This window comes from Panulirus ornatus, chromosome 8 (genome assembly GCF_036320965.1).
Source record: "Panulirus ornatus isolate Po-2019 chromosome 8, ASM3632096v1, whole genome shotgun sequence".
Classification (NCBI taxonomy): domain Eukaryota; kingdom Metazoa; phylum Arthropoda; class Malacostraca; order Decapoda; family Palinuridae; genus Panulirus; species Panulirus ornatus.
In genome coordinates this window covers 7,118,927-7,145,696 of record NC_092231.1, presented here as the reverse complement: position 1 = coordinate 7,145,696, position 26,770 = coordinate 7,118,927, and the positions used below count along the sequence as shown (strand labels likewise).

Here is a 26,770-nt window from a genome sequence, read left to right as displayed (position 1 = left end):
TTAATACACGTAACTACCATTTATTACACGTAACTGCCATTTAATACTTGTATTTACCATTTAATACACGTAATTACCATTTAATACACGTAACTTCCATTTAATACACGTAACTGCCATTTAATACACGTAATTACCATTTAATACACGTAATTACCATTTAATACACGTAACTGCCATTTAATACATGTATTTACCATTTAATACACGTAACTACCATTTATTACACGTAATTATCATTTAATACACGTACCTACCATTTAGTATACGTAACTACCATTTAATACACGTAATTACCATTTGATATGTGTGGCACGACCGCCCGTCTTAATGACCATTAGGTGGTGGACGCAGCCCTACTGATTACCCTACGAATGATCATAGCCACCATTGACATGCTGATTATATAAGTCATTAGGAACCATTAACCTCACCATCTAATGGCCCGTGACACCATCTGCTCTTGCACTCATAATCTGTGGGGCCGTCTGTATCACTCAAGTCTCCTCAGCTCTGGACTGAGATGAGTCGGTGAGTGTCAAGCTGTGTGTGTGTGTGTGTGTATGGGGTGTGGGGGGTTCGAAACCCAGCAGTGAGTGTTGTGACCCCTGGGTGTTCAATATTGTGACCTACGAAGCCAAGGAGTGGTGAGGCCTTGTTAACGTAATGACCTGACCTTTGACCCCAATGATGTGGTTCTGTGGGTTCGGCTCACAACCTCCACTAAACACTGTGACCTGACCCACCCCCCAATACTCCGAATTATACCTATAATTCAACCGTGTGACCTGACCCCCAGTACTTCGAATTATACCTATAATTCAACCGTGTGACCTGACCCCTAGTACTTCGAATTATACCTATAATTCAACCGTGTGACCTGATGACCCCCAGTACTTCGAATTATACCACAGCCTCAGCATCCCAGTGAGAGCACAGGTCACAAGGTCAACAGTGGGTGCGTTCCGTCCGTGCCCCACCTCCACCAACACCCACCCCCGCTCCTCGACCCCCACTGACCAGCGCGTCCACTCGAGCCAGAGAGTGACGAAGGAAGACATGTCGGTCATGTACCCTCGCCTCATACTCAATTACGCACTAATTACGGCGACACAACAACCCTAACAACCTGGTGGGCTCGTTAGACCAGGATTACCGTACAATAATGACCTCCCCTTCCCCCCCCCCCCGCCCCGATCCCACTTCGCCGAGGTTGTTGTCCCTAGACAATGTAGATGCCTGTAATGACTGGATTTCCATCGTTAGCATCCCTGGCCAATTGATAACGAAGAAACTAACAACTAACAACACCAAACAATGATTTTATAGGAATACGTTTTTTTCCACTATGGGGATCATGGCTCTCTTCTGAACAGACAACCACATAACATTATCTCATAACATTATCTCATAATTTTCCTCATATATATATATATATATATATATATATATATATATATATATATATATATATAATCCCATGATGTGATCATTACAGGAAAGTGCACTTGGGAACTTATCGTGTCTCATTTCTCTGTGGTAAGGACGGATTTTATTTGACCACGCGTTCAACTGTAATGTCTTCCACGTCATCTCACGTGACATCTCATGTGACCTCTGTGTCATCTCCCACGGTCTCTGTGTCATCTCCCGCGGTCTCTGTGTCATCTCCCACGGCCTCTGTGTCATCTCCCGCAGTCTCTGTGTCATCTCCCGCGGTCTCTGTGTCACCTCCCGCGGTCTCTGTCACCAGGGGGCCACTGGCCTCCACGTCAGGACATAATCGTTATCACGATCATAAACACGTTCAACGATGGAGGAACCATCATATTACGTAACATCAGCAATGCATTTCGCGTGTTAATGACATTATCATCATACGTTTGGCAGGTGGGTCCGCCCGCCTCACACAGGCACCAGCGTCAGGTAGCTCTCGCCACACACACACATACACACACACACACACACACACCACAGGGTAAAGGGTGTTTCAAAATGTAGAGCTGGATTGGTATTTCTACTTCTGTTAACATCTAACGCTCTTCCTGATTGTATGCTGTGCGTCGGCGTTGCTATTGCAATGGTTGTGTTTGCTAGTATGACGTAATGAGAGGTTGAGAGACTGTTGTGAGGAGGTTATGAGGTGTGTATAGGCACAGCGGGTGATGAGGAGGTATGAGTGCTATATTATTATCATGTGTTGCATGCACCGCCGTACTAATATCATATGTTGCCGATATCGTCACGCGACCATTACGGGGTAATATACTTATCGTAATACTAGAATTATGTCATAGATGATACAGTATTATTATCTTTATTACTGATAAGACTGTGATAGTGAAGTTTGCTACAGGTCCCGTAACACCGTCACAGCTGTCTGGGACTACAATGGAGACAAATATTTGGACAACGTAACAACTATTGTGTGTTGCAGGTACGGCGAGGCAAACATTACACTGTATTGCAGGTAGCGTGAGGGTAATATTACTGTATGTTGCAGGTACTGTGTGAGTCTAACATTACTGTGTGTTGCAGGTACTGTGAGTCTAACATCACCATGTGTTGCAGGTACCACGAGATTAATACTACTATCTGTTTGCAGGTGATGGGTGTGGGAGCCGTCAAGTGCTGGGTGGCGTTGGTGTGCTGCTGTCTGATGCTGTGCCAGCTGACCGCCGCAGTCCCCGCTCCACCAGACTATGATGGTCAGTAAAACCTTATCTTTGGACTTTGTAGGTGTAAGGGGGGACCTGGTGGGCCCCCTGGATATAACTATTTTGGATGAGTGAGTGGGGAAAGTAGATGTCTACAAGCCAGCATCTGAAATCTCACCGAGAACAGCAGAAGTACACATGATGAGACACGTGATCCAACGTGAAATACTCGAAGTATCTCGTCCCGTGACGTCATTACCACGAAAGGCTCCGATTGGTCGAATCGCATGACATCATCGATGGCATCATCGCTGACACATCTACACGAGCTGGTTGCCGGAAGCCGTTCTGCTTCACTACCCCTCCCTCCACCTACATAGATAAGAAATCTACCATAGCTGACCTCCAGCAGATAAAGTCGTCATAAAACATCAAGTCTTGTGGCACTTTCATCTCGCTCGTATACTCCCAGCTACCACGCAAATGGCGCGGGGTTCGAATCCTAGCCGTTGGAGGGCATGACGTGCTATACTGCCATTGAATTCGTTATCCCATGCGCTCCCACGTTGGCTCTCCCGGTTGAGTTCGTCCCACCGAACGAGCCAACTCGACCCCTGCCAGCCCTATGCACTCTTCCTTGGCCATGGCAGAGATGAGGTGAGGGGAGGTGGGGGGGCGGGGGGGTGTCATGCCAGGGCTCCCCATCTCTTACTCTGACCAAGGGAGAAGAGAGTGTCTTAGAGTTATGCCAGGTCAACGAACGCAGGGGTATTCGACACAGCCACCTCAATTTCCCCTGCAGGACCCCCGAAAAGTCGGGTGGTGGTGGTGGTGGTGGAGGCTGGGGGCGTCATCGAAGTCAGCCAGGTCATCACTGCTAAGCCTGGCGCGCACAGCGACCGGGGGGACATCACAGACGGACGGGCAAGACGACCGACCACCTCGATCTACCTCAAAAGTCCAGGGATTAAATTACGGCTTTTGGGTCTGCCAGGATCTACTCCTCAAGCTGAGCTGGATGATCCGTTATGACCTACGTAGTGGGGCTCAAGCTCAAGCTTTTTTTGTTGGGGGGGGGGCGAAGATGGGTGTGTGTGTGTGTGTGTGTGTGTGTGTGTGTGTGTGTGTGTGTGTGTGTGTGTGTGTGTGTGTGTGGGCGGGGTAAGAAGGGGAAGGGACCTTTCTTCAGGTCGGGGAAGACACACACACACACAGTAGACGGTGCTTCCCCATGTGTGACTGACGTCCACAGCAAAGTGAACCGTGCCATCTCATACGTACAAGTGAGGGTGTGGCTCCTCGCGCAGGTATAGGGAAGTAAAAGCGAATGTCCGTGCAAGCAGATACGGGGAACTGTAGCCGTGAATACCAGATGTGTATTGGAGGGACATCCAACGGAGTTTATATAGTTTATATAGGCGGTGGCCACCGCTTGTCCCAACACAGACGTGGCGTGGTTGGTCCTTCTGCGACAGAATATCTAGGGCGAGTTATAACGTAACTTCTTCCTCAATTCATTCTTTCCCTCCATCTTCCTCCCTCGCTCACTCCAGGATGAACAACAGTCACACAGTGCAGGCAGCAAGAGCTTGCAGACACCGACGCGGGCCTTTCATGTGTCGTCCCCAGGCGATCTCACCCGGGTGGGGGGTGCGGCAATAGTCCCACACTACGGGAGGGTGACCTGCTCCTGACAACACGGCCAGACGCTGCCGCTGAGGGAAGGGAAGGACGGAGGGAGGAAAAAAAGATATGATTTGGTTCCTCACGAGATCCCGGCAACTCTGGCGTATGGTAGAGGAGCTACTGCCTCTCCACACTCACGCCTGGGGGGGAGGAGCAGCCTGGAACAGATCCCCGCGCCTGCAGAGAATGCTACGTGATGCCTGGATACCATTCTACGTCTGGAGCAGCCCCGTGACCTCACACCTTCAGTAGGGAAAGAGGGGAAGCTGTAGCCGGCAGCTCCTCCCTGTAAGGACACAGTCTCGTTCAAAGCTCAACCCATCTTTTTGAGACGTCAGCTGGGTTGCGTTTCACTGACGGAGACGTGAGGTATTTTGGCAATCGGGGAGCGACGGTGGCCAGCTGGTGCGTCAGCTGTGAGATCTGGATCTTAAGCGGCCTCAGCCACCTCCCTCATCCTAGCACATGCCTTAGCCACCTCCCTCAGGGCTCAGCCGCCTCCCTCACCCTAGCACATGCCTCAGCCACCTCCCTCAGGCCTCAGCCGACCGCCTCCCCCCCAGACCTCAGTAACCTCCCTGAGGTACTTTTACCCAGCAAAAAGGCGGCTGAACACCGACAAGGATGACATAGCCTCAGTCCTACAGAGAGCACACCAACCTCCGCCTCAACACTTGCTGTCCACTGAGCGTGCCTCACCATGGCGCACCGAGGTGGTGGTCTTAAGAGGAAGCAAGAGTGAGAGAGACGGGTGGACCCAGCGAGACGGAGTTGCCCACCTCGCTACCAAGATCAGTGGCAGAGTCGACCACCTCTCTCTCTCTCTCTCTCTCTCTCTCTCTCTCTCTCTCTCTCTCTCTCTCTCTCTCTCTCTCCCATTTTACTTGGCCAAGACCATCTCTTGTCCTCCCGTCCGCTCGCGAGTCCACGCCAACAGCGCGTTTCGCTCCCAGAACTTCATGGCCCAAGTTCATGAGGTGTGCTCAACACGCGTTGTCATAAACACGTGACGCACGTGGCCACAGCGAGGTTAAAACCAGGTCACATGGGCAACCAGGTCACAGAGGAAACCAAGTCGCAGAGGCAACCAGGTCACATGGGCAACCAAGTGACAGAGACAACCAGGTCATCAGGTTTGGTTTTCATGATGATGATGTTGCGGGTGAACATCAACCATTCGGATTAAAGTCTGGGGGCGACGCCCTACCCTTCCTGCCACGTCCAAGCCCCCACTGTCGACCCGTAAGAGTCTAGGAGTCTCCACTGTCGACCCGTAAGAGTCCAGGAGTCTCCATTGTCGACCCGTAAGAGTCCACCAGTCACTACCGTCGACCCGTAAGAGTCCTGCAGCCACCACTGTCGACCTGTAAGAGTCCAGCAGCCATCACTGTAAACCTTCAAGAGTCCAGTAGTGCCCACTCTCGACCTGAAAGAGCACAGCAAATCTCCACTGTCGACCCTTAAGCACGACCGTACGACCCTTGAGCACGACCGTACGACCCTTGAGCAAGACCGTAAGACCCTTGAGCACGACCGTACGACTCTTGAGCACGACCGTACGACCCTTGAGCAAGACCGTACGACCCTTGAGCACGACAGTACGACCCTTGAGCACGACCGTACGACCCTTGAGCAAGACCGTACGACCCTTGAGCAAGACCGTACTGGATGAAGCAAAACCATCATCAAACGATCGTCGGTTTAGATTCTCTGTCACACACGGAGCTGATTAGGTCTCGAAGCCTTGAACAGTGTGTGATTTTTGTTCGCAAGTTATAGATTCTGGAAATCAATTAAGTTAACTAACCCATCAAGGCTTCCCACTTGCCGTAGCCAGAAATGATGAGTGAGAGTGAAAGAGAGTTTTCGGGGTTACCGGACACACCACTTCATCTGATGAGTTGTGATGAGCCATTCGTAATGTCGATCAGTTCACTTTCATCTGATAAAGTCAACTTAGCGGGATATCTATAGCATCATTCGACTAATTAACTCATTGTATCGGAAGCTGAGTATGTAATTGAGACGTTTATAGTTATAGAGGCTCTCCTGGGGAGGGGGGGGGGGATAAAGGGTGACATAGGTCGAGGCTATCCTGGGAATAAAATCTTTGCGTAGGTGGAGGGTCTCCTGGGAATAAAATTTTAGTACAGGTGGAGGCGCTCCTGGGAATAAAATTTTAGCACAGGCGGAGGCTCTCTTGGGAATAAAATTCTCACAAAGTTCTTGAAACACGCACAAAAAAAAAAAATCTGGTTTCAAGTTTTCCTTTTCATTTATTAAGCCTTACCTCAAGTCTATGATACTCCAATAATAATTCAAATAATGACAATTAAATGAGTGAAAACTTGACTTGTCTGTACGATACATTAAAAAAAAGAAAGAAAATTTTTTTTCAGAAGTATGGTGACCCTTCTTGTCACAAGTCGTGGAGATGAGTTACTGGAAGCACCGACGCCTTCCTCCCAAACACTAAAATCACATTTAGCAAACAAAAGCAGCGCACGGGTGTAAACAAAAGCCCGGGAGGGAACTCGCGAGAAAATAAACAAGAGATGGAATTTATCATTGTTGGAAAATCCCACGGTGCCGCCCTGTCTGGCCTCGGGAAACGTGTCCTCTTTTCCTGGAAAGGTCAAAGGTCACTCGAGGTGTGGAGGTGGAGGAGGTGGGGGAAGGGAGGGGAGGAGGTCATGTACTCCCTGGAACCCTTCCCCCTCACCGCCACACCCCTTCATCCCTCCTCCTCCACCACAACCAAAACCAGCAGTGCTTGGCGAAACGCCCTTTTGACTCCTTGAGCACGACGGTACGATTCTTGAGTACGACGGTGCGAGCCATGAAAATGACGGTACGAAAAATGAACACGACGGTACGACCCTTTTAGCGTGACGTTAGAACCCTTGATCACGACGGTACGATCCCTGCGCACGACGGTACGACCCTTGAGCACGACCGTACGACCCCTGAGCACGACCGTATGACCCCGAAATCATGATGAGCAAAAGCATCATCAGGAGAGCTAACACACACACACACAACACACACACACACACACACACACACACACCACACACACACACATATCTAGAGGCGGTACAGACGGCGTGAGGTAGACCCTGGTACGTACACAAACCACAGAATAAAAAGGAAAGGGAAGACGTCCCTCTCCAGATCGGGTATCAATAATAAGCCAACAGAACGCAGGAGGAGGCATCACTACCGAATCAAAAAATTGCAACGTGCTGTACAAATATTCCCTCCCGCTATGTTGATAATATATATATATATCTTTCTTTCATACTATTCGCCACTTCCCGCGCCAGCGAGGTAGCGTCAAGAACAGAGGGCTCTAGGCCTCTGAGGGAACATCCTCACCCGGCCCCCCCTCTCTGTTCCTTCCGATGGAAAACCAAAAAAAAAAAAAAGGGGGGGGGAGGATTCCCAGCCCCCCGCTCCCTCCCCTTTTAGTCGCCTTCTACGACACGCAGGGAATACGTGGGAAGTATTCTTTCTCCTCTATCCCCAGGGATAATATATATATATATATATATATATATATATATATATATATATATATATATATATATATATATATATATATGATATATATATATATATATATATGATATATATATATATATATATATATATATATATATATATATATATATATATATATATATATATATATATATATATATATGATATATATATATATATATATGATATATATATATATATATATATATATATATATATATTTTTTTTTTTTTTTTTTTTTTTTTTTTTTTTTTTTTTTTTTATACTTTGTCGCTGTCTCCCGCGTCTGCGAGGTAGCGCAAGGAAACAGACGAAAGAAATGGCCCAAACCCCCCCCCCCCCATACACATGTACATACACATGTCCACACACGTGTATACATACCTACACAGCTTTCCATGGTCCACCCCAGACGCCTCACATGCCTTGATTCACTCCACTGACAGCACGTCAACCCCTGTATACCACATCGCTCCAATTCACTCTATTCCTTGCCCTCCTTTCACCCTCCTGCATGTTCAGGCCCCGATCACACAAAATCTTTTTCACTCCATCTTTCCACCTCCAATTTGGTCTCCCTCTTCTCCTCGTTCCCTCCACCTCCGACACATATATCCTCTTGGTCAATCTTTCCTCACTCATTCTCTCCATGTGCCCAAACCATTTCAAAACACCCTCTTCTGCTCTCTCAACCACGCTCTTTTTATTTCCACACATCTCTCTTACCCTTACGTTACTTACTCGATCAAACCACCTCACACCACACATTGTCCTCAAACATCTCATTTCCAGCACATCCATCCTCCTGCGCACAACTCTATCCATAGCCCACGCCTCGCAACCATACAACATTGTTGGAACCACTATTCCTTCAAACATACCCATTTTTGCTTTCCGAGATAATGTTCTCGACTTCCACACATTTTTCAAGGCTCCCAAAATTTTCGCCCCCTCCCCCACCCTATGATCCACTTCCGCTTCCATGGTTCCATCCGCTGACAGATCCACTCCCAGATATCTAAAACACTTCACTTCCTCCAGTTTTTCTCCATTCAAACTCACCTCCCATATATGATATATATAGATATATATATATATATATATATATATATATATATATATATATATATATATATATATATATATATATATATATATATATATATATATCATACGAAGCTTCCCACAAGGACGATGTAAACTGATGGATGTCAATCTGAGAAGTTCCCAACACAGGAGTATCTGAGGGAAACCATGAAAGATATCTCCACTGCACGAGCGAGTGACTCTCTCTCTCTCTCTCTCTCTCTCTCTCTCTCTCTCTCTCTCTCTCTCTCTCTCTAACTAACGTACTAATTGGCCATTTTCACGCGGGTAATTTTCGATTAATAGTTTTTTCCCCTCCATCTGTGATTAGAGCCGGGACGAACGACGGAAAATAATAATATCTCTTGGACGCTGTGGACAGCCCGAGCCACTGCTTCACGGGAGAAACACTCACGTGAGCCTGGATGTTCAGGACGTGTGTATGTATGTATGTATGTATGTATGTATGTATGTATGTATGACCAATGGCTTTTTTACAGCCGCTTTATGTGAATGTATGTATGTATATATGTATGTCCAGTGGCTTCGTTAAAGCCGCTTTATGAACACAATCAAGGGATTAATGGGGATTAATCGAGTACATTTATTCAAGTCAGTGTATTGGAAGATTAACCAGCTATATCATAACGGTTGATTTCCCCGCCACACACACACACACACACACACACACGAGCCGGAGGGCACCACGGGTGTAGCACTCTTCCACCGTATCACACAAACAGTAGTCACACACAGGTTATCGGGGAAAGCGTCTGTTGATCGCTCTGTTGGATAAGCTGTGATATCACATCATACAATCTTACCATTACTTTCGCACGAGCCCTAAACACGACTTTCCTCAACCTTCCTATCACTACTTTCGCACACAGAATTAATTATCCTACTAGCACGCTCTCTACCGTCCTAACACTACTCTCGCACAAGTCCTCTTCCACCCTAATACTACTTTCACACACACACTCTCGCAGTCCTAGAACACCCTACCACTCGCACATACACCACGCCTCACACACACTGGGTTTGTTCTTCCCCATAAAACTACAATAATCTTCCGGCTCCTCACGCCTAGGCACCAACGAGACGCGCTAACGGCATCTCCTTCCCCGACACAATACCTTGCATAACACTAACCATAATGGAGGGTAAACATTTGACGTGGAATCGCTGACTCCTTGTTCGCTGGCGAGGTTGAGAGCCAGAAGCCGTCACACGGCGCTGGCAAACTGAAGCGCTGGGATCCACTGCCATCACGGCCGCACATCATAACACTGTGAGTGATCGACTGTGTGGTTACAGGGAAGGCCATAATATCCAAAATAAATTTTTGGAACATATCTTTTAACCTTTGTGAGAGACGATTTATCAAAGGCAAGCTTGCTGCTGTGCCTTGCAGTCACAGCTCAAAAGCGATGAGGGAGGTGGATTGCGAGTGTAAAACTCTCTCTCTCTCTCTCTCTCTCTCTCTCTCTCTCTCTCTCTCTCTCTCTCTCTCTCTCTCTCTCTCTCTCTCTCTCTCCCCGCTACATTCAAGTAGTTATCACACACACACACACACACACACACACACACACACACACACACACACACAAACACACACACACACAAGGAAGAGAGGGGTGACACATCTAAGACAGGCCGACACCGCCCCACACACACACACGAGCCTCATCTTCCCGCCATCATAAGCCTTCCACCACCGCAGCTTCTCGCACCATCTGCCGCTCTCGCGGTGAAATAAGGCTGTCCTACCGCTGTTGTGTAAGACTCGGGCGTTAATACAGAACAAACATAGGGGTGTGGGATCTTACGTAATTACATAAGGAGAGAAATTTCAGCTTGGTGAAATGAAGAGGCACTTACAAGGTTACGGAAAGAAACGTACTTACAAGGTTACACCAAGAAACACTTATACGTGCAAGACTACGTGAAGAAACACTTATACTTGCAAGGTAACGTAACGTGTGTGTGTGTGTGTGTGTGTGTGTGTGTGTGTTCTCGAAATAGTTTTGCTTTAGTCATCTCGCGGAGGTAATACGACCACTGAGGCATTTAAGCACCCCATAATTACATTTCATTTGGAGGGAGGGGATTATGAGAGTTTTGTGGCAAACTTACAGAGGTTCAGACACCAACATATTCAACATCCTAACTTTACTCCATTAATTTTATCTTTTAAGTGCAGTACGATAATGTCTACGGAAACCGGCAATGTTGCTAGGGAGGTTGGCGGGCGTAAGATACAACCCCCCCCCTTACCCCCCAACTTTCAAACAACACACGAATGAGAAGCCGTTAAAACGCTGATTATTCTCGCTATATTATACGGACTCTGGCTTAATGACCATTAGCTTTAGGTAGCCATTAAATCCGACATAAAAAACCGGGAATATATTTCCACAACTGTTCCATGCCAGCGAGGGGCCGCCCCCGCCTGGCAGATTACAGCCAAACTCCCGGACATGAAAATAATTCTAGAGTGAGTGTTAAGTTCCCAGCTTATATTACCTTCATCCCCTGGGAGTTTAAATGGTATACCTTTACCCCCCCCAGGCCCCGCACGGTGTGGCCGGTGACACAAACTGCCAACCATACGGGGCATTATCTAATGGCACATCATGAGTGGTGTAAATTACTGGGAGAACAAGAGAGGTGTTCTGAAGAACGTCTCAGCCAGCGCATGTTTCCATCAGCGACAATGAGCGAGAATTGTCGTAAATAAATATTCAGTTTCTGTTCGTATAAGGTTTTTGATTGCTGATACGTGCATGTATGCATGACTATAGGAACTAATATATACATTCATATTTGTGTCCTTATATATATGCATATATAAATGTCCACTTGACACACCACCTGTCGAGTGGTATATGAACGTTACAAATACATATATACACTAAAAATAACTATATATATAGCAAATCAACTGTATTATGGTAAGAAGCTGAGGGCTAAATATATCCACCGTGAGAATGACTTGCCTGGGCTGAATGTGTTTGCAGATGATGCCAAGGTCATGAGATAGGTTCAGTCGCGAAGAGGACTGCATCACCCTACAAGGGGACCAAGACAAAAGTCCAATGTTCGACCCTTTATGACCACGACGGTTACGACCCTCGAGTATAATGTGAGACCATCATACCTAAGGGTCGTAAAGTCGCGCTCATCACGTCAAACTAGCAACGCGCTAAGGCAAGGGCTTGACGACCCCCGAGGACTTGAGGTCAGGTCAGGTAAGGTCAGGTTACAGGCCCTAAGAGCGCCCTAGTCACCCTGATCCAGGTATCAACAACAGACGTATGCCACAGCTACCGAGGGAAGCGCTTCTTCCATATATCTCACCAATTAATCTAGATTTAGTAGGCAGCCTGGCTTAACCACAGCCTTGTAGTGCCGCGATGCTGAGGCTGACGAGATAGAACATGGGAAATGGAAGGGAAAGGGGAACCACAACAATATATAGATTTCCTTACAATATTTCTATTGTAAATGAGGTGGTAGATACAAAGTATATATACATTGTTGAATTTGGCATAAAATACTCGCATTGAGGCTATTTCGTCGACAGAATAAAAACCCAAATTAGAGGCAATGAATAAATCAAGCCTGACTCTTCCCCTCCCCCCAGTACATTTCATCACTACCTTAAATAAAGGTAATAACAAATAAAATGGGCATTCCCTTAAATATTCAAAATTCGTAGGGGGATTAACCGACCTTTATGACCTGGAAGACGGCTAGACACACACACACACACACACACACACACATATTCTTCGTCTGTTTCCTGGCGCTACCTCGCTGAAGCGGGAAAGAGCGATTATTTTATACATACATACATACATATATATATATATATATATATATATATATATATATATATATATATATATATATATATATATAGTTAGCTCTACCCAGCGCAGCGCAGTGTGGCGGAGCTGCCTAACTCCAACTCTTAGTGGCAAACTGCGCCACGCTTGATCTTTTAATCTTTCGTAAACTCGTGAAGTCTTACAACCACTGAAAACAGTTTAATGAGTTCCTATACTACGGACATTTATTCAAAACAGTCTATTAATCTGACTAAAACTAATAGTTAAAGTCGCTGAACGTTCTCTGGACATCCACACAGGACCCTCTGAGAAATGATAATGCTAAAAGAATCATTTTTCTCTCGTGCATTTTTTTTTTTTCTCGTTCATTCATTTTTCTATTATCATAATTGAAGCTGAAGTGTGTGTCATATTCATAGTATTTAAAGCAAATGATTATTTCCTAAATGAATGACATTAACGACACATAGACAGACAGGTTTAATTACCGCAATTAACATAATTTTATAACCATTTTTTTTTCATTCTCAGCGGGAAAAAAATCTCGTTTTCTCTTAAAACAGAACAAGAGGGGTAACGAAGATTTTAATAAAGTGAAAAACGTTTTGACTTCAAATCTCTAACTTCATGCATGAAGGTTAACTTTTCCCAAATGGCTCAAGGGTTGTGCCGTTGTGCCCAAGGGTCGTGCCCATGGGTCGTGCCCAAGGGTCGTGCCCATGGGTCGTGCCCAAGGGTCGTGATCAGGGGTTACGTTTTTGATATTCACAACAGGCAATCGCGAATCTATTTTTCATATTTCGCTTTCTACATTCTCCACTTTCTTTTATCATTTTCTAATGTTAGCTGAAACGGCACTGGCAACGCTATATATATATATATATATATATATATATATATATATATATATATATATATATATATATATATATATATATATATCAGGTGCTGAGTACAGACGTTTTGCCAAAACTGGTCTGCTCCAATATCCCCTCTCTCTCTCTCTCTCTCTCTCTCTCTCTCTCTCTCTCTCTCTCTCTCTCTCTCTCTCTCTCTCTCTCTCGTGCAGGACAGACGCCAGGGGAAGACTGCAACACGGTGCCCCCGGGTCGCTGGTTCAAAAATTCGTAGCGTCACTTTTCAGACACTCAGCTGCCCCGTGGCGACCATTCCTGCCAGCCACGATCTTCATATTGAGTCCGTCGCTCACACACGCTGTGCAGTGGAGAGTGGTGTGTGGGGGCGTCAGGTGCGACGACCAGTCTTGTACGACAGAAAAGACAGAAAAATTCCGAAAATCGAGCAATATTTCAAGGAATTTTTCCAGCAATAACAATGAGGCTCCTGCATTTTCGGGGGACTGCATCCCATGCTCGTTTTGGGGCGAGAAGTTCCTCGACCAGACTGTACTCCTTTACGTCCTTTAAACGAAGTTCCTCGACCAGACTGTACTCCTTTACGTCTTCTAAACATACAATCTCGCCCAAAATTGACACCTCACTCGCCGTGGCAATCCGAAAACACCCACGTAGGAGTTAACATAATTTCTTTGGAACTCTCTGCCTTCTCGTGTCTTTCACATACATATATATATATATATATATATATATATATATATATATATATATATATATATATATATATATATATATATATTATACCTATCTGTTTCACCATACCTTTATGAGGTGGCGTCAGGAACAGACGAAAAATGGCCTCATTTGCATACATCCACCCTCTGGCTGTCACGTACGATAAGGTAAAACGAATGCCCACCGTCCACAGCCATATATATATATGGAGATAAATCACAAATAAAAACATGATACGGGAATACGCTGTTTCATTGTCCATGTGGCTACCACCACACACACACACACACACACACACACACACAACACACAATATACATACATATATATATATATATATATATATATATATATATATATATATATATATATATATATATATATATATATATCTTTTCTTTCACACTATTCGCCATTTCCCGCGTTAGCGAGGTAGCGTTAGGAACAGAGGACTGGGCCTTTGAGGGAATGTCCTCACCTGGCCCCCTTCTCTGTTCCTTCTTTTGGAAAATCATATGAGGGTTATGGGACGCCTCGCTGCTTTATAATATGGGTTCATGGCTTGCCCTCTGTGCGTGTGTCTGAGGGGGTCGCCATCTGTCTGTATCTGGGGGACACCACCTGCGCTCTCTCTCTCTCTCTCTCTCTCTCTCTCTCTCTCTCTCTCTCTCTCTCTCTCTCTCTCTCTCTCTCTCTAACAGCTCTGTATGAACCTTAAGATGGGCTTCAAGGGTCAGGTCGAAGACCACGTTATCATGCTCAGGAGTCGTCCCGTCGTGATCAAGGGTCGTCCCGTCGTGCTCAAGGGTCGCACCGTCGTGTTCAAGGGTCGTAACGTCGTGTTCAAGGATCGTACCGTCGTGCTCAAGGCTCGTAACGTCGTGTTCAAGGGTCGTACCGTCGTGTTCAAGGCTCGTCCCGTCGTGATCAAGGTTCGTACCGTCGTGTTCAAGGGTCGTAACGTCGTGTTCAAGGCTCGTCCCGTCGTGCTCAAGGCTCGTACCGTCGTGTTCAAGGGTCGTACCGTCGTGCTCAAGGCTCGTCCCGTCGTGCTCAAGGCTCGTACCGTCGTGTTCAAGGGTCGTACCGTCGTGCTCAAGGGTCGTCCCGTCGTGCTCAAGGCTCGTCCCGTCGTGCTCAAGGCTCGTCCCGTCGTGCTCAAGGCTCGTCCCGTCGTGTTCAAGGGTCGTACCGTCGTGCTCAAGGGTCGTCCCGTCGTGCTCAAGGCTCGTCCCGTCGTGCTCAAGGCTCGTACCGTCGTGCTCAAGGGTCGTACCGCAGGGCGTCCTGCGGATGCTGGTGTGTTCAGGGAGGTAGGCTGGTCCCGACACCCCAGGGTGAGGCTGAGCGACCCACAGCAAACTATCCTCCTTACCTTCACACCTCTCCCTGTACTCCCCCTGGTGTCCCTGTAATCTCCCTGTACTCCCCTGACTGTATCCGCCTTGTGTCCCTGTAATCTCCCTACCTTTCCCCTGCCTGTATCCGCCTTGTGTCCCTGTAATCTCCCTACCTTTCCCCTGCCTGTATCCGCCTTGTGTCCCTGTAATCTCCCTACCTTTCCCCTGCCTGTATCCGCCTTGTGTCCCTGTAATCTCCCTACCTTTCCCCTGCCTGTATCCGCCTTGTGTCCCCGTAATCTCCCTACCTTTCCCCTGCCTGTATCCATCTTCCGAGCCTGTAATCTCCCTGTACTCCCCCATCTGTATCCCCCTCGTGTCCCTGAAGTCTCCCTTATTTCGCGTCCATTTCTGTACACGAACCCTCCTCATCCCTTGCCACTCAACCTTTCATACCTCCCTTAAAAATACTTTTCTCCCTGACATTAAAAAAAAAAAAAAAAATTCTCTCCCTGTCACTCCTGTCCCTCTCCCTTGTCCTTCTACTCTCCCTCCCACAGTCATCCTGGGGACTCCTGACACCAGCTGGTCTGGCTGCCAACACCTCTCCCTCCCTGACACCAGGTCATGTGCCACCACTCGACCACACAGGCAGGAGCTCCCTCGCAAACCCGCTCGGTCCCTCGACACAACGGTACGACCCCCTGAGCACGACGGTACGACCCCGTGAGCACGACGGCACGACCCATAATACGACGACCCTCAGGTCATACCGTCAATCCAAAGGGTCGTACCTCCGTACTCAAGACTCGTACCATCATGCTTAAGAGATCACTCCCATTTTCTATGGCCTATTCTCTCTCTCTCTCTCTCTCTCTCTCTCTCTCTCTCTCTCTCTCTCTCTCTCTCTCTCTCTCTCTCTCTCTCTCCTTCCATCTCACACAGCCGCTGTCCCACGTCCATAAGCAGGTGACCCCCCTCCCATGGTATAGACAAGACAGAATGCCACTTGGTATTTCTATAATCTATATTCCTCCCCCTTCAAGTGGAAGCCGACCTCAATTTCCTCCACTGTCAAGAGCCAAGCATCAGGGGGTATTACTGCTGGTGCTGTGGCCGGGGGAAGGGAAGGGGTCAGGTAGGGGTCAGGGTAGGTTTATATAAAGACAAGACACAGGGACATCCTGGCTGATGGAGCTTTGTATGTTCTATGAAGGTGCGCGTTCATATACACTTTATTCGTATATATATATATATATATATATATATATATATATATATATATATATATATATATATATATATATAGTTCTGCTCTTCGCCCCCTAAATATTCCCCACCACTTAGTCCCCGACCGGTGACTCTCTCTCTCTCTCTCTCTCTCTCTCTCTCTCTCTCTCTCTCTCTCTCTCTCTCCCTGGTATTACCCCCCCGCCACATAGTGTAGTCTCCCCTGTCCATCATCACGGTTTTTTTCCTCTATTTTTTTCCCTCTAAGTTTTATCCTCGCTTCACTTCGCCTCCTAAAATGGTTTACCTCCCCCCCCCTCTCCCTCCTCCTCCTCCGCTCCTGAAGTGAGAGTAATTACAGGTCTAGGGCTACGGTTAGGGGCTAGGGGCTAGCGCGTAGCGCTCACCGCAGTGAATCGTAGGGATGCGAAGAACGGGCCGTGTGTGAGTGAGGACGTTGTCATGTGTTACGTGGGAGAGATGAAGAGATGGTCATGCCTGTACACAGCGCCAGCTGGTCAAGTGTGGGTTAGGGGTAGACACCACAGACACTTATATGGGTTGGGGGTAGACACCACAGACACTTATATGGGTTGGGGGTAGACACCACAGACACTTATATGGGTTAGGGGTAGACACCACAGACACTTATATGGGTTGGGGGTAGACACCACAGACACTTATATGGGTTGGGGGTAGACACCACAGACACTTATATGGGTTGGGGGTAGACACCACAGACACTTATATGGGTTGGGGTAGACACCACAGACACTTATATGGGTTGGGGGTAGACACCACAGACACTTATATGGGTTGGGGGTAGACACCACAGACACTTATATGGGTTGGGGGGGTAGACACCACAGACACTTATATGGGTTGGGAGTAGACACCACAGACACTTATATGGGTTGGGGGTAGACACCACAGACACTTATATGGGTTGGGGGGGTAGACACCACAGACACTTATATGGGTTGGGAGTAGACACCACAGACACTTATATGGGTTGGGGGTAGACACCACAGACACTTATATGGGTTGGGGTAGACACCACAGACACTTATATGGGTTGGGGTAGACACCACAGACACTTATATGGGTTGGGGGTAGACACCACAGACACTTATATGGGTTGGGGGTAGACACCACAGACACTTATATGGGTTGGGGGTAGACACCACAGACACTTATATGGGTTGGGGTAGACACCACAGACACTTATATGGGTTGGGGGTAGACACCACAGACACTTATATGGGTTGGGGGTAGACACCACAGACACTTATAAGGGCAGCGTGACTTACTGGAGTAGAGGGAGAGTCGTGGGGATCTTAAAATTAATTCGATTTACTTCAATACAGTCGACAAAGCCACACACACACACACACACAAATGTATAGACACAGTATAAACAATGAGGCTAAACCATGACCAGAAGCGTTTCACAGACCCATGTTCACGACGATAGGTTTCAATGCCACAGTAAATGAATGCTAACTCTATCAGTATATATATATTTTTTAGGATCTCCTAAAACGACTTGTTTTAGAATAATCTATGGAAGGAAAGGAATACGTGAACCTGTACACAAAGCCTCATTGAAGGTAAAGCTAAAAAATTATTCATCGAACAACAGAGAGAGAGAGAGAGAGAGAGAGAGAGAGAGAGAGAGAGAGAGAGAGAGAGAGAGAGCTGATGAATATGGTCTCAGAACATTGTTTTGGTACTAAGTCAGGAAAACATTGCCAGCGACCGTTTCAGTCAGAGCGCCAGACAGCCAGCGCTCACCCGCTGGACAGCCATTAGTCCACACGAAGCGCACGACGGTACGACTCCTGAGGGTATCACGCCATTATACCCGAGGGTCGTACCTCCCCCCGTGCTCAAGGGTCGTACCTCCTCCGTGCTCAAGGGTCGTGTCGCCCTAGTCATAAAAAAGAAAAAATCTTCCGTCGAGAGTTTTAAAACAACAATAGTTGAATTTCGGAATAAAAAAAAACGATCGTCAAACTTCACACTGTTTCATAATTTAAGGCTTAATGTCCCGTTTTCTTTTCAATGCCTGTGACGTAACTGTGACGTAATTCTGATTCAGTCTGGCGAAGATAGACGCCGGAATTAATGTTTCAGTGGGTTTGTGTTATTCACGAAACCGGCAACCGACACGGGATACCTATGACGTCATACTATGATGTCACTACTGACCTGACTTCCCCAGCAGCTGAGGGGTGGTCTCTCGTCACTTCCCCAGCAGCTGAGGGGTGGTCACTGGTCACTTCCCCAGCAGCTGAGGGGTGGTCACTGGTCACTTCCCCAGCAGCTGAGGGGTGGTCACTGGTCACTTCCCCAGCAGGTGAGGGGTGGTCACTGGTCACTTCCCCAGCAGGTGACGGGTGGTCACTGGTCACTTCCCCAGCAACTGAGGGGTGGTCACTGGTCACTTCCCAGCAGCTGAGGGGTGGTCACTGGTCACTTCCCCAGCAGCTGAGGGGTGGTCACTGGTCACTTCCCCAGCAGCTGAGGGGTGGTCACTGGTCACTTCCCCAGCAGCTAAGGGGTGGTCACTGGTCACTTCCCCAGCAGCTGAGGGGTGGTCACTGGTCACTTCCCCAGCAGCTGAAGGGTGGTCACTGGTCACTTCCCCAGCAGCTGAGGGGTGGTCACTGGTCACTTCCCCAGCAGCTGAGGGGTGGTCACTGGTCACTTCCCCAGCAGCTGAGGGGTGGTCACTGGTCACTTCCCCAGCAGCTGAGGGGTGGTCACTGGTCACTTCCCCAGCAGCTGAGGGGTGGTCACTGGTCACTTCCCCAGCAGGTTAGGGGTGGTCACTGGTCACTTCCCCAGCAGGTGAGGGGTGGTCACAGGTCACTTCCCCAGCAGCTGAGGGGTGGTCACTGGTCACTTCCCCAGCAGCTGAGGGGTGGTCACTGGTCACTTCCCCAGCAGCTGAGGGGTGGTCACTGGTCACTTCCCCAGCAGCTGAGGGGTGGTCACTGGTCACTTCCCCAGCAGCTGAGGGGTGGTCACTGGTCACTTCCCCAGCAGCTGAGGGGTGGTCACTGGTCACTTCCCCAGCAGCTGAGGGGTGGTCACTGGTCACTTCCCCAGCAGGTGAGGGGTGGTCACTGGTCACTTCCCCAGCAGGCTGAGGGGTGGTCACTGGTCACTTCCCCAGCAGCTGAGGGGTGGTCACTGGTCACTTCCCCAGCAGGTGAGGGGTGGTCACTGGTCACTTCCCCAGCAGGTGAGGGGTGGTCACTGGTCACTTCCCCAGCAGGTGAGGGGTGGTCACTGGTCACTTCCCCAGCAGCTGAGGGGTGGTCACTGGTCACTTCCCCAGCAGCTGAGGGGTGGTCACTGGTCACTTCCCCAGCAGCTGAGGGGTGGTCACTGGTCACTTCCCCAGCAGCTGAGGGGTGGTCACTGGTCACTTCCCCAGCAGGTGAGGGGTGGTCACTGGTCACTTCCCCAGCAGGTGAGGGGTGGTCACTGGTCACATCCCCTTTCGTGCGTCCCCGACCCACCGAACCCGCCCCCTCCCACCACAACTACCACCCATCTGGGTGGGTCTGGTCGGGTCCTACGAGAGGTGTTCGGGGAGGGGGAGCTTCAGAGTTAGAACATAGACTCTCTCTCTCTCTCTCTCTCTCTCTCTCTCTCTCTCTCTCTCTCTCTCTCTCTCTCTCTCTCTCTCTCTCGTTCTCTCTCTCTCAACACAGTGGGGTAGGTGGTGGGGGGACATCACCCACCCGGGAGGTACGTTCCCCCGCCTGGGTATGTCGCTGAGGGAGGCCGACGGCGAGGCGGTGAGCCAACACTTCGGTGGCCGTCGAGCTTCCCTCCCTGGCCCGGGGTTGCTGTCTCTCACCCCCCGCCTCACATACACGAGGGGGAGGGAGTTTCCCTTACATTCAGTCCACAAATATAAGGTCCCTCCGTCTCCCTCTTTAACACGTGACAACACCTAATTCACACGACGCCGTCCTCCGCGCTACATTTTTCCTGCGGTGAGCGCTACGCGCTACCTCTGCCTGATGGGAAACTCCCGCCGTAGGTAGGTAGGTAGGTAAGATGGTAAGTAATGGAAGTAGGTAGGTTGGTAGGTAAGTAGTAGGGCAGGTAGGAATGTAGGTAGGAAAATAGGAATGAAAGTAGGCAAGTACGTAGGTAAGTAGGTAGGAATGTAAGTAGGTAGGTAGATAGGTAAGTAGGTAAGTACGTAGATAGGTACGAAGGTAAGTAGGCCGGTATAAAGGTAGGTGTGCAGGAAGGTAAGTACGTAGGTAAGTAGGAATGTAAGTAGGTGGGTAGATAGGTAGGTAGGCAGGTAGATAGGTAAGTAGGTAGATAGGAAGGTAGGTAGGTAGGAAGGTAAGTAGGTAATAGATAGGTAGATAGGAAGGTAGGTAGGTAGGTACGAAGGTAGGTAGGAAGGTAAGTAGGTAATAGATAGGTAGATAGGAAGGTATGTAGGAAGGTAGAGAGGAAGGTAAGTAGGTAGGTAGATAAGTAGACAGGAAGGTAGGTAGGTGTTCGGGAGGAAGGTAAGTAGGCAGGAGTGTAGGTAGGGAGACAGTGAGCCTACCCTCTCCCACCAGTTGCACACCACACACCATTACCTTTAAGACCTTCCCTCCTTCCTCCTCAGGTGACTGGAAGGAAGGGCACCCCATCATCCTTCCCCGTCCTCCCGCGGATCCCTAATCTCTTCCATAAATATTTTCCACCGCCGTGCACATTCCCCTCCCCTCCCTTTTCCCCCTTTTTTCCCTACCCTCTCTCCCGGCCTCTCCTATTCTCCTCCTCCTCCGGCGGCCTCCGGGCGTCCCGTCCCACCGTCCCATGTACTTAAAGAGTAGTTATTCAGAGCAGGTGACACGCAAGGGGCCATAAACGGTCCCCTCCTCCTACAATCATCTACGGTCCATCGAGTTCATTTTTGAGGTGTGGGCCATCCAGGGTGGGTGGGGCGAGTGAGCGAGGGAGTGGAGGGATTGGGTGGGTGGGTGTGGGTGTGTGTGGAGGGTGTGTGGGTGGAGTTTATACGACTCCTCCTTCCATTAATGGAGAAGGAGGGTTGAGGGGGTGTGGAGGAGTGGGTATGGCGGCGGAGGAGGAGGAGGAGGAGAAGGTGGAGGGGTGTGGTGTGGTGGTGTTGGTTGCTGGTTGGTTGGCTGGCTGGCAGGAGGGAGGGAGGGAGGGAGGGAGGGAGGGAGGGAAGGAGGGAGGGAGGGAGGGAGGGAGGGAGTCCGTGGTATGGTAATTATCTTCATTACCAACTTCTCAGAGTCGGTCTGAGAGGCGGGCCAGGGGGTATTGTCACCACCTCCTCCTCCACCCCTTCCTCACCTTCCTCTGGATCTCTTAACCCTTTCGAGCACTCGCGACGGTACGACCCCTTCGAGCACTCGCGACGGTACGACCCCTTCGAGCACTCGCGACGGTACGACCCCTTCGAGCACTCGCGACGGTACGACCCTTCGAGCACTCGCGACGGTACGACCCCTTCGAGCACTCGCGACGGTACGACCCCTTCGAGCACTCGCGACGGTACGACCCTTGATCAATCACGACGGAGTAAGACCCTGTGGCATATTGATGAGGTCTTTAACCGAGTCAGTTTTCCCAGGAGTTTGTACCGTCGTGCTCAATGTTCGTACCGTTGTGCTCAAAGGGTCGTACCGTCGTGCTCAAAGGGTCGCACCGTCGTGCTCAAAGGGTCGTACCGTCGTGTTCATGGTTCGCATCGTCGTGCTCAAAGGGTCGCGCCGTCGTGCTCAAAGGGTCGCACCGTCGTGTTCATGGTTCGCACCGTCGTGCTCAAAGGGTCGTACCGTCGTGCTCAAAGGGTCGTTACCGACGCGTCGTGCTCAGGGAGCCATCCAGCCTCCTTATACTGCCGGGCCAGCGCGAGTTACGACGCCTGCAGACGACGACCCAGTGTCATGCTGAAGACCCGGGACGGAAAACATCCCAGTGTTTTTCTCATAATATTTTGATGGTTAATATTATGACGAGAGAGAGGGAGGTATTCATGTGTGTGTGTGTGTGTGTGTGTGTGTGTGTGTGTGTGTGTGTGTGTGTGTGTGTGTGTGTGTGTGTGTGTGTGTGTAGGTGGCTGGCTAATCTCCCCACAGATGGCGCAGGAGGTATAGTCTCTCCACAGATGATGCAGGAGGCATACCAATCTCCCCACTTCTACTGAAGGAGGCAGGCAGGCTCGTCTCCCCACTCTCGCGACGACACACAACAACCCACCCCCTCCCTTTCCCACCCCAACCCACCCTAAACCACCGCATTTGCTGGCCACACCCACCGCCAGCAGTGGTCACGTTCGCTAAGATGGCTCACCATGTTCATCTGTGTGGAGTGGCAGGCCCGGTGCTGGCGCCTGCTGGGGAGGTGGGCCAGTGCTGGTGCCTGCTGGGGTGGTGGGCCGGTGCTGGTGCCTGCTGGGGTGGTGGGCTGGTGGTTGTGCCTGCTGGGGTAGTAGGCCGGTGCTTGTGCCTGCTGGGGAGGTAGGCCGGTGCTGGTGCCTGCTGGGGAGGTGGGCCGGTGCTGGTGCCTGCTGGGGAGGTGGAATGGTGCTTGTGCCTGCTGGGGTGGTGGACTGGTGCTTGTGCCTGCTGGGGTGTTGGGCCAGTGCTGGTGCCTGCTGGGGAGGTGGGCCGGTGTTGGTGCCTGCTGGGAAGGTGGGCCGGTGCTGGTGCCTGCTGGGGAGGTGGGCCGGTGCTGGTGCCTGCTGGGGTGGTGGACTGGTGCTGGTGCCTGCTGGGGTGGTGGACTGGTGCTTGTGCCTGCTGGGGAGGTGGGCCGGTGCTGGTGCCTGCTGGGGTGGTGGACTGGTGCTGGTGCCTGCTGGGGAGGTGGGCCGGTGCTGGTGCCTGCTGGGGAGGTGGGCCGGTGCTGGCGCCTGCAGGAAGGCACATGTCAGCACGAGCAGTGATAACATCAACGTATGTCACTATCTAGTGATGGACCGCTTCCTGCCCGCCTCCTGGGCTTGACCCAGGAGCCGTGACCTGACCCAGCATGACCCAGGGTCCTCAATCTGGCCCATTATGACCCAGGGGCTATGACCTGAACCAGCTTGACGCAGGGGCCATGACCTGACCCAGCTTGACCCAGGGTCCTCAATCTGGCCCATTATGACCCACGGGCCATGACCTGACCCAGCTTGACCCAGGGTCCTCAATCTGGCCCATTATGACCCAGGGGCTATGACCTGAACCAGCTTGACGCAGGGGCCATGACCTGACCCAGGGGCCTTGAAATGACCCAGTATAACCCAGGGGCCATGACCTGACCCAGGTTGACCCATGGGCCTTGACCTGACCCAGTATGACCCGGGGGCCGTGAACTGACCCAGCTTGATCTAGGGGTCGAGAGTGACCCAGCGTGACCCATGTGGAGCAGACCCAATATAGACATCTAATGTAATCCTATATTCAATATAGCATGTCTGACACTCTGGCATGGATGAAGGAGGGGGAATTACTTTCACCAGAGAGTTGCAGTGATAATAACAGAGATTTTGTTATAATCACAGAGGGGTGAGAGTGTTCACGGCCCGCAGCTCCTGTAATTACATCAGGAGCAATTACTGCCTAATTACTCTCTTACTTCAAGGGAGTCGAAGATGCGTAACTCCTTCAGTGTTCGACTACTGTGGAGGATGGGGGTCGTGGCTCACGGGTCGTCCCGTCGTGGCTCACGGCTCGTACCGTCGTGGCTCACGGGTCGTCCCGTCGTGGCTCACGGCTCGTACCGTCGTGGCTCTAGGGTCGTACCGTCGTGGCTCACGGGTCGTACCGTCAGATCCACTCTGATAGATGCGTATACAAACGTTTGAACCTTACGCTGTTTTAGTGGGGCAACAGACAACATACTCCTTCCCCTGGGGTAACATACTACATACTCCTTCCCCTGGGGTAACATACTACATACTCCTCCCCCTGGGGCAATAGACTACATACCCTTTCCCCTGGGGTAATAGACTATCTACCCCTTCCCCTGGGGCAATAGACTATCTACCCCTTCCCCTGGGGCAACAGACTACATGCCCTTCCCCTGGGGCAATAGACTACCTAACCCTTCCACTGGGGCAATAGACTATCTACCCCCTTCCCCTGGGGCAATAGACTACCTACCCCTTCCCCTGGGGTAATAGACTACATACCCTTTCCCCTGGGTAATATACTATCTACCCCTTCCCCTGGGGCAATAGACTATCTACCCCTTCCCCTGGGGCAACAGACTACATACCCTTCCCCTGGGGCAATAGACTACCTACCCCTTCCCCTAGGGCAACAGACTACCTACCCCTTCCTCTGGAGTAATAGACTACCTACCCCTTCCCCTGGGGTAACAGACTACATACCCCTTCCCCTGGGGTAATAGACTAAATACCCCCTTCCCCTGGGGTAATAGACTACCTACCCCTTCCCCTGGGGTAATGGACAACATAACCCTTCCCCTGGGTCATCAGCCCACACACCTCTTTAACCTAACACATACACACACACACACACACACACACACACACACACACACACACACACACACACAAGACACCACGACGTGCACTGTATGTCTTCAGACGACACTGTACTGACACTGATGACCTCATGGTGGGGGTCGAGCGGACGTGTCTTGAACAAGGCTGAAACCACAGGGGTCACCTCCTACCCCCATCTGTGTACCTACCACTAACTACTGACACTCATGTGTGTACCTACTGGCACTCACGTGTGTACCTACTGACATTCACGTGTGTACCTACTGACATTCACGTGTGTACCTACTGACATTCACGTGTGTACCTACTGACACTCACGTGTGTACCTACTGACACTCACGTGTGTACCTACTGACATTCACGTGTGTACCTACTGACACTCACGTGTGTACCTACTGAGAGTCACGTGTGTACCTACTGACACTCACGTGTGTACCTACTGAGAGTCACGTGTGTACCTACTGACACTCACGTGTGTACCTACTGACACTCACGTGTGTACCTACTGACACTCACATGTGTACTTACTGAGATTCACGTGTGTACCTACTGACACTCACGTGCGTGCCTGGCCCAGCACCCTACAGGCCACTTGCTTGCCCTCACAGGTCGCTGTAACACGAGGAGAGCCTCCCCCCGCCCCCTCACCCCAGCAAGGGTAAGCCATGCCAGAGTGAGGTGAGGGGGGGTGAGGTGTCAGGGTGTGAGGGAGTCAGAGGGATGGTAGGTCAGGGGGCGTCGTGAGGGATTAAGGAAGCACTGGAGCGACGAGTTAAGACGCCGGCGGGATTAGTAGATAGGTCAGCGCTTGGTCGGGGGTAGAGGAGGAAGAGAGGGGAGGGCTGGGGTGGCTGGAGACTGTGGTGGTGGTGGAGTAGGAGGTTAGGGTGAGGTAGGGGAAAGTCGAGGTCAGTGGAGGGGAATGAGGTCATCACAGTCCTGGGAGTAAAGATGACAACCATCGGCATATCAAACTGACACGATGGTTTTTACATATTGATGGGATTAGTGTATATATATATATATATATATATATATATATATATATATATATATATATATATATATATATATATATATATATATATATATATATATATATATATATATATATATATCTTCCTATGAGTCCACGGGGAAAATAAAACACGATAAGTTCCCAAGTGCACTTCCGTTTAATAATCACATCATCAGGGGAAATACAAGGGAGAAATATAACAGTCAGTTGATATACAACGAAGATGTATCTCTCTCTCGT

At 49.7% G+C, this 26,770-nt stretch overlaps 1 protein-coding gene across 2 annotated transcripts in view; it reads left to right on the top strand.

Annotated features, from left to right (window-relative positions):
• LOC139749799 (uncharacterized) overlaps nucleotides 1-26,770 on the top strand; it is a 204,991-nt gene that overhangs the window by 161,503 nt on the left and 16,718 nt on the right. For both annotated transcript variants that reach the window (XM_071664057.1, XM_071664059.1), the window contains one exon: nucleotides 2,606-2,708. In XM_071664057.1, coding sequence (XP_071520158.1) covers nucleotides 2,609-2,708 — 100 coding nt within the window. In that variant the 5' untranslated portion in view covers nucleotides 2,606-2,608. Of the gene's footprint in view, nucleotides 1-2,605; nucleotides 2,709-26,770 lie in introns of those variants that run through there.